This window comes from Eulemur rufifrons, chromosome 17 (genome assembly GCF_041146395.1).
Source record: "Eulemur rufifrons isolate Redbay chromosome 17, OSU_ERuf_1, whole genome shotgun sequence".
NCBI classification, from domain to species: Eukaryota; Metazoa; Chordata; class Mammalia; order Primates; family Lemuridae; genus Eulemur; species Eulemur rufifrons.
The window spans coordinates 37,437,852-37,451,816 of record NC_090999.1 but is presented as its reverse complement, the minus strand read 5'-3'; the positions used below and the strand labels follow the sequence as shown (position 1 = coordinate 37,451,816).

Here is a 13,965-nt window from a genome sequence, read left to right as displayed (position 1 = left end):
CAGTCTAGTGTTTTGTTTTTTTCTAAATATCAATCTGCTCACCAGATTTCCTGCTTTAAAAAAAACCATTATATTTATAGTTCTTCATTGTGTCATCAAAAGTAGAATGTAAATAAATAAGATGGGGGGAGATAAACTGATGACATTCTTCTACAGGAAATGCAGCAGCCTGTGGCCAAGCACTCTTAGAACAGCAAGATGCTGAAGCCTGAGATGGGTAAGATCTTAAGTCCAATTAAAATGTCCTGCAATATGTGTAGACACTTTGAGTTGCAGCACCAGAAAGAGCCTGGCCATGTACTTGAGGTCATGTTCCAACTGAGAAGCAGTAAACCTTCTGGTCACAACTCACTTGAGAAACACTTCAAAGGGGGCAAAGGTTTCAGTGGCGATCTTGTATTTCCAAAATTATTTAAGCCTATTTAGGACCTGTCTCTTTAATAAATCATTCACGAATTTATTACTTAAATCAAATCCTGTTGGAAGATTTGCACAGAATACTGTGTCTTCAAAAAAAGAGATAGCTTTTATTTTCCCCAAATCATGAAGCCACTAGATTGCTGCTCTTACCTCTACAACTCTATGCAGTTTTCTCCTTAACAAACTGCAGATTTAAGCAAGTGAGGATCTGGCAAATTAGTCCAGTCTCTGATCACGACTGCGCTCATTTTCATCACATGGGTAAATCTGCAGGGCATTGGAAACCTCACTGCAGCTTCCAGTGTGATTGTTTACGGCCATCTTACTTCCCTGCGATTTTTATAAAACATTCCAATTCATTAACACAACCTCACTAGATCTCGTTTTCCATGCGGGTTTCACTCATTCAGTAAATATTTGTTGAGCAGCCACTAAGTGCCAGGCACTGCGGTTGGCACTGAGAAGAAAAGATGAGGAAGACAAATACACTCCTTATCTTCACGGAAGTTAGAGCCCAGCAGGAAAAAAGACAACTCAATAAGGAATTATAACATGTTGTAAGATGTGCTGGGTAGTGTTGTTCTGAGAGCATTGTGCTCATTTCTCTCATAATACATTATTTCCTGTTGTCTAGGGCCATCACTGAGCATCAGTAAGCTGCCTCACCCATGGCCACCCAATAATACTCTACACAGAAAGCAAGTTTGTGCTGCTGCAATGGACTTTTTCCCCCAACAGTTTTTAAAAAATTATTATTATACAGTTCTGTTCTTATTCCTTAAACATTTCCCAAGATTTTTTTATGAGTTATTTATTTATTTTTACTTTATTTCAATTAAGAATAATTTTAATACATTAACTGCCATGTGAGTTGTATTTAACTCACGATAGTTTTGAGCCCAGGACCACATGAAACATATGTAACTCACGCGTCTCTTCACCTTAGGAGCTGCGAGAACTATTTTTCAAGTTGCATATAACTCACACACAGAAAACAATAAAAAATAACAAATTTTTCATTAAATTAGAAAGAATCATTTTGTTTTTGAAGTTTTTATTCTATTTTTATAATAAAACACTGTGGCCCCAAGGAAAAAAAAATTTTTTTTCTAGTGTGGCAGTCAATGTGTTAAAAACACCTATTTTGTACTAGTTATTACATTAAGCAGAAAATACAGAAAAGTACGACATAGTCTTTCCCTGTAACTAGTTTATAATCTAGTAGGAACTCAAGACAGGTATATACTCAAGAAAAACAAAAAACTGACTATTATTAGTGCCATAGCAGCAATATACACACAATCTTAAATTTTTTTAAGAGAAAGAATAGAACCATTAATTTCTGACTGTGTCAGTCTGAAGTAATTTCTATATTTTCTGTCAGGAAGTCAGGTAAAGATGTGACTCTCTTTAGCTCTTTGGAGCATCCATTCAAAATATATGTTGGATTACTATAGCACACACACACAATGAAATATTATTTATCCTTAAAAAGGAAGGACATTCTGTCATATGCTACAGTACAGATGGAACTTGAAGACATTAGGCTAAGTGAAATAAGCCAGTCACAAAAAGACAAATAGGATTCCACTATTATTAAATACTTAGAGTAGTCAAAATCATAGTGACAAAATCACAGTAGAACGGTGGTTGCCAGGGGCTGGAGGGATGGGGAGTTACTGTTTAATGGGTAAGAATTTCACTTCTACAAGATGAAAATCCGTCTGGAGATGGATGGTGGTGATGGTTGCACAACAATAAGAATGTATTTAATACCACTGAAATGTACACTTAAAAATGGTTAGGATGATAAATTTCATGTTATATATATTTTATCACAATACAAAAATGGGAAAAATATTGGATTATACTATATTCAGTAGTAGGGAATAAGATTAATGAACTTGCAGTCTAATATAGACGACAAAATGGAATCAAATCACAACAGAGTCTGCTAGGTCCTTTATGTGCCAGAAAGTGCCAGAGTAGCATGGATGCAGAGGTGAGGGTGTGAGTAGCACTGTCCATTGTGAATGGAGATGGGGGGTAAGAAAAGGGGTAGAGATATCTTTTAAAGCGTTCTAGAAGAGTTGACATTTGGTCTGGCCTTGAAAGGTAAATAAACATTTGGAAGGATGACAGAGAAGGCATTTCAGGCAGAGGAACAGAGGTCATGAAAAAATGGAACTTTGGTAAACTAAGTTCTGTATGGTTAAATCATCAAGCCTTTGAAGAAAAGTGGTAGGAGACGATGTCAGTGAAATAGATATGTGGAAGTTATGCTGTCCACTATGTTAGAGAGTTTGGATTTCATTCAAAATCAATGGTCTTAACCAGAAATGAGCTTCAGAATCACTTGTGAAGCTTTGAAAAATATATATGCTCATATCTCTCATGGGAGATCTGATTGAGAGGTTCCAGAGCGGAGTCAGGGCTTGTACATGGTGTCTAAGCTCCACAGGTGATTCATATGTGCTCCCAGGATTATTACCGTAGGTAATAAGACATTACTACAAGTTTTATTTTTAAGAAAAGAGACATGCTAAGGTTCACTTAGATAGCTCTGATGTCAATACAATGGAAGACCTGGAGAGGACAGGACCTGAAGGTAAGGAGCCAAGAGGGAAGGTTCCTAAATGACAGCCTGGATTAAGGCAGTGGCAATAGGAAGAAGAGAGACCAATAGAGGCATTTGGGTGGTATTCAGAAAGTCAAAATGACAGGACTTGGTAGTCATTGAGATGCTATGGGGAAAAAGAGGGAAATCAATGACAGTGCTCGGATTTCTACATCAGATAACTGGGTGATGGTGGATCTATTAGCTGAGAGAGTGAATGCTGGCAAAGGTACTAAACACAATGTCCAACATATTGGCTGTTAAAGTAGGTGCTCAATAAATATTTGTTGAATAAATAAAAAAACCCTAATAAATTAATGATCATATTGTTGTGGATTAAAAAATGAGCAGGCAAGTGTTGGTTTATAGGACGGGCTTTGTTGGTTTTGACAAATCTAGATGTTGAGGAGGAGGTAGAGTAGGAGGTTGTGGAAAAAGACATGCAAAGCAGAGAACACCATGAAAGAAAAAAAAGCACAAAGTTTGGAAAGTTTAGGCTGGGTTCCAGAAACAATGAATGGTTTAGTTGGCTTCTGGAATAGTAAGAGATGAAACTGTAAAGGTACAGTGGCACCATGATGTGATGTGTCTGAAAGCCAGGCTAAGGAAGCTTTAATTAATTCAGGAGGCAATGATGAGTCATGAATTTTGGGCAGAAGTCTTCCACGACCTTTAAGATCATGTTCTTTTGGAAGGCTCTTAATAGCAGCAGGGGGATAAGATAGATTGGGATAAGAAGAAATCTAAAGGGAGAAAGATCAGTTAGAAGGCTCTCATAAGGGTAGAAAAAAAAGATAGTAAGAAATTCCATTCCAAAGAAGGAATGGAAAGGCAGGAGCAAATTCAAAGGATATTTAGAAAAAATGAATATGCATGATCAGGCCCCAGATTGGAATGGCTAGAAATTAGACCTGGGTTCACAGTGGACCCTGGGCTATGGAGTGTTGTGGTCTCAATGAGTAGAAATAATAATGTCAGAAAGGTGAGCAGTTTCAGGTGATTCTGAGGCACCAGCAGGGTGTCCGGGTGGAGAAATATTTTGGGCACCTGGAAATGCAACACTTGCAGTTTAGAGACTGACTGGGGCCAGAAATCTAAATTTGGGAGCCCTCTGGTGTAGGTGACAAACGAAGTTGTGTGAGTGGATAAGATGGCCAAGGAAACAGAGAACAAGCTCGAAGGTCAGTGTCATGGGGGCACACTTACCCTCGGGCTGCGGGAAGAAAGATGAGTGGTCAGAGAGAGACAAGAATAATCTGGAAAATGTGCCCCTCAGAAGACAGGGCACAGAGCCTCAAAAGGAAAGAGTGGGTAAACAGAGTCAAATAGAGAATTTCAGGTGGAGGAAGACGGAGATAGGGCAGATGGGTCTGTGGACGTGTGAGGAAGCATCAGTGGGGTTGAACCCAGACTGACTGAGGCTGCAGAGCAGCAGCGTGAGGAGAGCATGAAGAAGCAGAAGGTTTCCACATCATTTTCAGTGCCAGAGTTGGGGGTGCCAGTAGCATGGCTACTGGTGTCACTGCCAATGTACAATGAGCTAAATGTAAGCTTCCATCTATTCTCGGTAGCCAAATAATTTTCACTGAAACAACAGGACAAGAAAAACTATGGGTAAGAACCTGAAGTCTGAAACCTCATCCGTGAACACTTCTAGCCTGGAAGTGCTGGATCTTCACATTTCCAGAGAGGAAACAGCCAAGGTTAACATTACCATATCACATGGCAGGACGTGTGCCAGAGCCATGTGTGGCAATTAACTAGATGTCACAACAATGTTAATTGAACAGGCCTTTTTGTCACTAATTTGTATGCTACTTTTATCATGACTAAATCCTCATATAGATTTGTGTCTATCTTTGGAGTCAATTTTATTTTGTATCAAATATGCTGGTATTTAATTGGGATTGCCTTGAATTTATGAATTAATTTGAGATGAACTGACTTTTTTTTACAATATTCAGTTTACTGAAAACAAGTTTACTTAAGCCTTCTTTATTGCTCAAATTATTTTTTTTATATACATCTTAAACTTGCCCTTTTCAGTTCATAACTCTGCATTTCTCTTTTGAGTTGCTATTGTCAATGGTATTATTTCATTCATTGGGTGAGTGTGTGTGGGGTGTGTGTGTGTGTGTGTGTGTGTGTGTAAATAAGAAGTCAGATGAACAATTAAAATTTCAAAGGAACAACCTGAAGTAAATTGAAATTTTTAATAGCATATGACCTTCACTGAGCTGATATACATGTAAAAAAATCATTTTGGATAATATGATAGAAAACAAAAAAATATAAATGCGTTTTGTTTTTCCAGTATATTGCCAAAATTTCCTTACATAAGTTATGACTATTTAGAGTTAAAATGTGGCATCTGTTCAGTCAGGCCAGCTACTGCTAATCACATTCACCAGGGACAGAGACATTTTGATGTGGCTTGATGTAGCTCTGAGTCAGAAAGGGTTTTGGTTTTATTTTTTCCCTCATCCCAGTTCTTTGACACTTTTCAGTTTGAATAACCAATCTAACAACTATTCTAGACAAAAGGTCTGCACAACGTTTTCTGTAAATAGCCAGATAGAAAATGTTTTAGGCTTTACAGGCCATATGGTTTTTGTTGCAACTACTTCACTCTGTTATTGTAGTGTAAAAGCAAAGATAATAAACAAGTGAGCCTGGCTGGGTTCCAATAAAAGTTTACTTACTAAACAAGTGGTGGGCCAGATTTGGCCCATGGGCCATGGTTTCTAGATCCCTATTTTAGGTCAAACTTCCAAGCCATTCATTATTTATATTAAAAAGATCAGAAGCAATGTGCTAGTCTCCACAGATGTAAGGATGACAGGATACAAAGCACCAGGATGAACAAAATGAAGAAAAATCACCAAAATGATTTTTCATCAACCCCTAAATAACAGTTCTGAACACAATCATTTTTTTTTTTTGATTTATGAAGCACAAGTAGAATTGTATTATATGATAAACACAAAAATTACATTATGGTATGGTCATTGCTTTGTGAAGGGAGAGAGAGTTGAATGGAGAACCATCTTATTAGTAATGGGAGTATTTGTTCTAACTTACCAATCTTGTACTGCATTGAAGGATTCTTCATTTGTAATGTCATACATTAAAATAAAGCCCATGGCCCCACGATAATAAGCTGTGGTGATAGTCCTGTATCTTTCCTGGCCTGCTGTGTCCTAAAAAATAAAAATGATAATCTGTCAGATATAAGGCAATACATTTTTTGGGAAGTGATTAATAATTTTAAAAACAGTCACAATAGAGTCTAAACTGTATTTGCAAGGTACAGCTATCTATTTTTTAAAATAATTTATCTATCTCTTTAGTCTTATTTCTCTTAATAATTTTTTATAGTTTTATTTTTATTGATACATAATAAACGTACATTTTTCAGTATACATGTGATAATTGAATATATTCATAGAATTTATAGAGATCAAATCAATGTAATTAGGATATCCATCACCTTCAATATTTCTTTATGCTAGAAACATTTGAATTATTTTTTTCTAGCTATTTTGAAATATACAATACATTATTGTAAACTATAGTCACATACTAATCTATCAAACATTAGGTCTTATTTTTTCTATCACACTGTATATTTGTACATCAAAAGACAAAATCTAAGGATTACTGGTGTTTGAGAGGGGATTGAGCAAGAGCAAGTGGTTAAAAACTTACTCAAAAAAATAATAACACAAAACTTTCCAAAACTTGAGAAAGATAATAAAACAGGTACAGGAAGTTCAGAGAACACCAAACAGATTCGACCCAAATAAGACTAAACCAAGGCATATGATAATCAAACTCTCAAAGGTCAAGGACAAAGAGAGGATCCTAAAAACAGCAAGAGAAAAGATACAAACAGTATATAGAGGGGTTCCAATTCATCTGGCAACAGACTTCTCAATGGAAACCATACAGGCCAGGAGGGGGTGGGACAACATTTTCAATGTTGAAAGAAAAAATTGCCATCCAAGGGTACCATATCCATCAAATTTGTCCTTCAAATATGAAGGAGGGATAAAGTTTTTCCCAAACAAACAAAAGCTAAGAGATTTGCCATCACCAGACCCATCTTATAAGAAATGCTAAAGTGAGTTCTTCAATCCGAAAGAAAAAAAAAAAAAAAAAAAACCAATGTGCCAAAAGAAAACACTTGAGGGTATAAAGCTCACTGGTAAAATTAAGTGCATAACAAATCCAGAATACTCTAATACTGTAAGTGTGGTGGCAATCCACTCATAAAACAATAGCTACAGCAACCTGATAGGCAATATAAATATATATAAATTGAGATAACGTAATGCTAAATTCTGGGGGGAATGGAATTAAAGAGCTCTTTTTTTAAATTTCTCCTTTGTTTCTATTCTTTTCTTTGTGATCTAAGATAAGGTGTCATCTCTTTAAAATAACTTGCTATATCCTACTTATTTTTATATGGCGGCTCTGCAAAATTTTTTTTTTTATTCTGCAAAATTCTGTTTTTGGTAAAGATCTAGCTCAAAGTAGCCTCTACCTATGTTCACTTCTACTAAACAGGAACTATAGAAAATAAAATGAAAACTATTATACATATTTAAAATCTGATTTTTTGTGTAGTCTAAAACCAGAGGAGTATATTGGCTCCATAATTATGTATTTATTGTCTGTCTACTAAGTGAGGGGAAAGAGGAAGTCTATAAAAAGGTCCCTGCTTTTAAGGAGCTTGCAGTCTATTCTCGGTTTATTAAAATATAAAATGGGAAAAAATAAAAAACAATTGCTTTGTGTGAAAGTTTAAGTCAGCCAATCTGGATCTGAAGTCTTGTTCTCCTGTTAGATAACTGGATAACATGGACTAGTTACTGAACCTCTGTAAACTAAATATCTCTAAAGTTTAGCATGCTTGTTAGAGTTACATGAAGTACTTGGGTAAAGTACTTCGCACAAAGAGCAGCACACAATAAGTGGTCAAAAAATGGCAAGTACTCGCTGTTATTTCTGAAATGTGGGGAGGTGAGGCTAACATGAGATGGAAATAGTAGTTTACAAATACGGGATTCAATGCCTGCAGAAGGAATGGCATATAACTATTCATTCTGGGAGTCAGAGGCAGATACATCACCAAAATGGCTTGTATATATCACATATACTATAACCATAGCTGAAGAATTTGTTCCTCATTTCAACCGACTCTCACTACTCCCTCAGGATCTGGGGTATCACTTTTATAATCCAATTGCTCTTCATTTTCCATCTTTGCCACTTTCCCTGGGGATTGCGGTCTGACTTCTCTTTCCCAGTAGTCTTTAGGTACTTAGCATTTTAGACAGAAATGTTACCTTTTTTTCTGATATTAGTTTGAATCTTCTTTCTCCCCTTATCCCAGAGTTGCCCTCCTTTGAATGCACCGTGCATCCTAGCTCCTCCTAAGACTTAGGAGGCCTTGGATGGAAAGCTAACGTGTTGGATGACATAAGAACAGCTCCTTTTACCATGAAAATGAAATTGACATCTTCTGGGGTCACTGTTGAGTCAGGCTCATGTTGGATATGCTGTTCTTCACCCATAGGTACACTCCTACGTGGGTGCTTATGCCTCGCCATGGATAACAGTGAGAAACTCAAGATTGCTTACAACTGTCCCCTAATCCATGTGGCATATTCTATTTGGCTTCTATAAGTTCAGAGAAGGGGAGCAAAGAAAGTTGGGGATCAGTGAATGATTCCAGGAGAATGTGGGGTATAAAATGGAATAGCAAATTAACTAAAGGGATGACTTTTCATGAAGGCAACAACTGTATTTTACTCTTGGAGCAGGGCTAAGGCTGGCCTAATGAGAAGTTTATTAGGTATTATTATTAGGGAAAATAAATTTTCAAAAGTAGAATGAAAACAGATTATAGTACCAAAAAGAACAGAAATAAAGGAAAACTAGTGGGGAAGATCTTTCAGAATATACCACCAATGGCAGAAAACAAAAAAGAAAGTATAGATTTCACCATATGAAAATCTGACAATTTCTTGAATATTAAAAAAATTGAAATGGTAGAAAATCAAATAATAAACAAGAAAATATATTTGCATTGTACCAGAGAGACCAAAGGTTAATATCTTTAATACATAAAGTGGTATTATAAATCATTAGAAAAAAACGTTATATATTCTAATTGTAAAAATTATTTACAAATATTCACATAAATGGCTAGTTAATTTTTAAGAATAGTTGAATCCCAGTCATAATAATGGCAATGCAATGCTTCATAGTTGTATGACTATACAGTAGAAATTACCTGGCGATTATTTGAATATTTTATTGTACTTTGCTTACTATTTTATACATATTAAAAATAAATGTATAGATACTAGAGATAAACGCAGATATCATAAACTGCATATCATTAGAAATATACAAATTAATTAGGAAGAAAGAAGCCAATCTTGAGTTTATCTGGATATTCTTAAATATTCATTGGATTTAATTCAGCTAATAGTATATCCAACTGCAAAACAAAGAAAAAAGTTAGAGAACATGGATAAAATGTCAGAAGCAAATTCCCAAAGACTGTGTTTAAAATGCAAGGTGTAATCAGAGATTTGTAATGTTTTAGCTCTCTGAAACAATCCCTTAAAACTAGTTAGTATATTTTAAAATTTTCTCACATTTGGCTTGGGCTCATGTTTTCCAGAACATGTTATCTTTTTTTGTTTTTTTTGCCTATTGTGAAGCAACTTTAAAAGGCTTTCTTTTTCTCTTGGGAAAATATCTTTTTGGTATTGATTGAGAAACATTTTTACAGGTTGAGGACCCCACACCTGCTGTCTTCTCTGTACTGCAATAGACAGCTCTCCCCAGATTTCTCAGAAGAGAATAGCCAATACACCCAGACATTGCTAAAAGGTGATCCAGACCTTTTCTGTCAAGCATGTTTTCAACTCAGACACTGAATAATGTTGTGCTGGAAAACTGTGGCTTTATCTCTTTCTTCTTGACCTCTTCCAGTGATAGCACTCCCTTTTCATAAGATGTTAATTTTATTTTGACAGGAAAGAAACTAGTTCTAGTGTTGTGGGTGTATTTAATCTTTGAGAGAGCAGAAATAAAATCTCCATTATATTATGATTAAAATGTTACAGGAAACTGCTAGAAACCACAGGGTTGTCTAGTCATTATGTATAAAAATCAAAAATAGAGCTGGGATGGTAGGGGGAACAGAAGTTTCAAATAGTGCTTAAGTCATAGCAAGGGGCAGGATCTTCAATACCATTCTGATTTGAACTCAGAAACATATTCTAACTGGAGATAATTTATCACCTAAAAGCTCTCAAGGAGAATAAGAAATTGTACCAAGTAGGGGAAGTGTAGTGAGAAATACAAAGAGAAAATTTCTTCTCCTAAGGCAAAGAAAATACAAAGAATAAAAACTAAGCTAATAAACAGACACCAAGTTGACTCTGTCTTGGATTTGAAAACAATTTCAGGATTACAAACTTATTAACATCTTCTTCCGTTATATCTCCAAAAAAAAAAAAAAAAAAAAAGACAGAAAAACACTTCATTATATTTGACATTTACTAATGATGATAGAAGGTTATATTTGAAAGAAAAGAACATTTTATAATGTCAAGTGCCACTAGTGTAATTAAACTTCAGCAGTCTCAGGTAACTGACTACAATGGTACCTCTTCTCAATTTGTTCAGGAAACTGGCTCCAAACCCTGGTGCTGTGTTGTTACTCTCCCCAGTTGACTCTAATAACTGGGTATACCTGCTGGTTTTCTATAAATGTAGGCTTCTGGTGATTGAAAAACACAACTGGAAGTCTCTTACAGAGAAAATGAGGGATAAAAATGTTATTAATAGATGAAAACTTTCTTCCATGGGTGATAGCTTTCATTTTTCTCTTTTTTAAAGAAAAATGAAATCATTTTAGTTTAAATATTTTGATTCCCAATCATGTTTTTAGGAGAAATTTTTGGCATTAATGGTAGGTTTGATTAACAAATACTTGAATATCTGTCAAGAAAAAAGCTGTAAAGTGGAAAACATTAGCAGCTCGATAAGTAGTAGTTAGAAACTTTTTCAGTTTAAATTTTGGCATTACTGTCTTTGTTTTTGCCTTAAAATTTCTTTTCCAGATGAAACCCTTTTTTTTTTTTAAGTGTATATACTGCAGAAACAATACACAGTTTTAAGATTGAGGAAATAGCTTTCATTTGTAAGGTATATTGTAATTTGTTTTTTGTTTAGGCAGTTACTTCTCTCTGTATTGAATTAAAAGGAAAATGGAAGGAACCCTTAATAAAGAAACATAATTCAAATAATATCACCACAATCAAAATACATTTATTGATTGTTTAGACAGAGAAAAATAGATTGAAGGACAGACAATCCTGATATATGATAAAGTAGGTAATTTTATATAAAGAGAAACCAAATCAAAACACATTGGTGTTAACTGAGCAACAAAAGTAATTTAATTAAGCTATGGAAAATGATATGTACTAACCCAAAGGGGAAGTCAACAGAAATGGGGGATGGCAACATTGTAATCCAAGACATAAAATACGCTTTAACTAGTGACTTTCCAAATGGACACAAAGATGTGGAAGGGAGTCAGTCATTGAGCATTCAAACAAGTAGAGATCTCTAAACTCATGCTTTGCTATCTTTTTACATGAAGGAATTGTTTTGAATCATCAAAGGGGGATTAAATCATGTTCAGCATAGTTTAATATTAACACAGATTGATTCATTCAGTAACATTTAGTTAACTCTTATTACAAGTTAGGGACTATGTTAGGTATATATTAAATTTATATTTTATCTATTCTAGGTATATTTTGTATATTTTAAAATTCTACATATTGAGAGCATTTCATTAATTAGAATACCATATTCCCTACATGTCTACAAAAAATTAAAGCTGTGAAAAAACTTTTTCTAAAGAACCAGACAGTATAGCAATTTCAAATTGTAATGGAGGTGGTTTGTTCCATTGGTGAAGTCCTCTAATTCGTCGTTACTGTTATGGGTTGTATTGTATTCCCCACAAAAGAAATGTTGAAATTCTCACCCCAGAACCTGTGAACGTGACTTTATTTGGAAATAGGGTCTTTGCAGATGTAATCAAGTTAAGATAAGGTCATTCCAGATTAGGTGGGCCCTAATCTTTATAAAAAGAGAAGACAGAGAACACACGTAGGCGAAGGGCATGCAAAGGCAGAGGCAGAGATTGGAGTGACGTACTTGCAAGACAAGGAGTGCCAAGGATTGCCAGCAACCACCAGAAGCTAAGAGAGAGGCATGGAGCACATTCTCCCCTTGAGCCTTTGGAGAGAGCACAGCACTGTTGACACCTTAATTTAGGACTTCTAGCCTCTAGAATTATGAGTAGATAAATTTCTGTTGTGTTAAACAACCCGATTTGTGCTAATTTGTTACAGCAGCCCTAGAAAACCAATACCGTGTCTTACTCTAGCCTGCAATCTTCGTGATTAGGGTGAAAGCAATATAAATTTCAGAGCTACTCACACACTCCTTTATTCACAGAAGAAAAAAATAAAGAAAATTAAAAGTAGTCCATGGAGAAGTCTAACAAAATCTCACTGTGTGAATTCAGGAAAGATGTTATGCTAAAAAGCACTACCATATTCCACTTATGTAAAATTAATTTTGTTTAAAAAAAGTTGGTTTGATATATCTCGTTACTTTAAAAACTAGATCTCTATGTGTATATCTAAATATCTATCTACCTGTCTATCATCTATCTTTCCAACATATGTCCTATTAGAAGGACGGAACAGTGTTGCTTGATGTGACAAAAATGATATATTGCTTCCTGTTGGAATTTCATTACCAATGAGTAAGATACTATTACAGAAAAATTTAAAGTCATGATGTATACTGAGACACAAGTCCCCCAAGCAACAGAAATGACAAAATGCTGATTATTATACATTACTTTGTATGATGTTACTTTTCTCCAAGTTGTGTTTATTTATTTCCATAAATAGGTATAAAGCAGCATGGAATTTAGTCCTACAAAATAGCAATTAAAATAGGAAACTTAAATATTTCATGCTTTCTTGTTTCATATTTATTTTTGGAATGTAGTAGGATTTTTTTTTCCTTAGAGCAGTTAATCTTCCATTAAAATAAAATTTACAAACCACTTTTCCCTACTGATCTTATGCAAACAGTCAGTTTGAATTCATTTACACACACTTAGTTATACAAGCATCTGTAAAACAAACCTACATTTTAGAAGAGTACTAATAAACTAGCCTCTAAATAGCCCTTCAATCAATTTAAATGTTCTCTCTATCTATGGTCTTTTATCCATCTTCTTCACACCAGCGGATTTTATTGATCAGATTTTCCTTGTCATGACGTTTAACTCTGAAATACAAAAATCTTCATTTTACAATGGCCTCCACTTCTAAGTAAAACCTAGTAAAATAAGCCTGAGGTAGAAGGATAAAACTTGACCTATTATTTCATGGCAGTGTTACCATGGCAATTCATCTTTCCTGGAAGAGAGGAACAGCCATATATAGCTTTTGTTATAGGGGGCCTTTGACTCCATCGTCAGTAATACTCTGACATATCTACTCATTGTATACTTCTGATCATGAAAATTGTAGACACTTTTCAGTAAACATTGTTTAAACAGTTGGATGAACCCTCTTCAAGACCTTAATAAAATTTATAACCCAAACCATGTAAGGACATTTTTACTTACTTTATTTAACAACTTGTTTTCTAAGAATGTTTAACACAAAGGCAGGGGAAGACACCATTTTTGCTTTTTTCCTAATTAATCTTTTTGACATACTTCTTTCCAGTGGGATTTTGATTATGCTTATTTTTTTCAAAACCTGGGGCATAAATATATAAATGCAGGCAGCTTAGAGATT

At 34.9% G+C, this 13,965-nt stretch overlaps 1 protein-coding gene across 1 annotated transcript in view; it reads right to left on the bottom strand.

Moving 5' to 3' along the window:
- The window catches only part of RAB3C (RAB3C, member RAS oncogene family), a 208,733-nt gene that overhangs the window by 99,589 nt on the left and 95,179 nt on the right, over positions 1 to 13,965 (bottom strand). Inside the window, exon 2 of the mRNA XM_069492485.1 lies at positions 6,119 to 6,237. Within this exon, the coding sequence (XP_069348586.1) occupies positions 6,119 to 6,237 (119 nt within the window). The remainder of the gene's footprint in view (positions 1 to 6,118; positions 6,238 to 13,965) is intronic.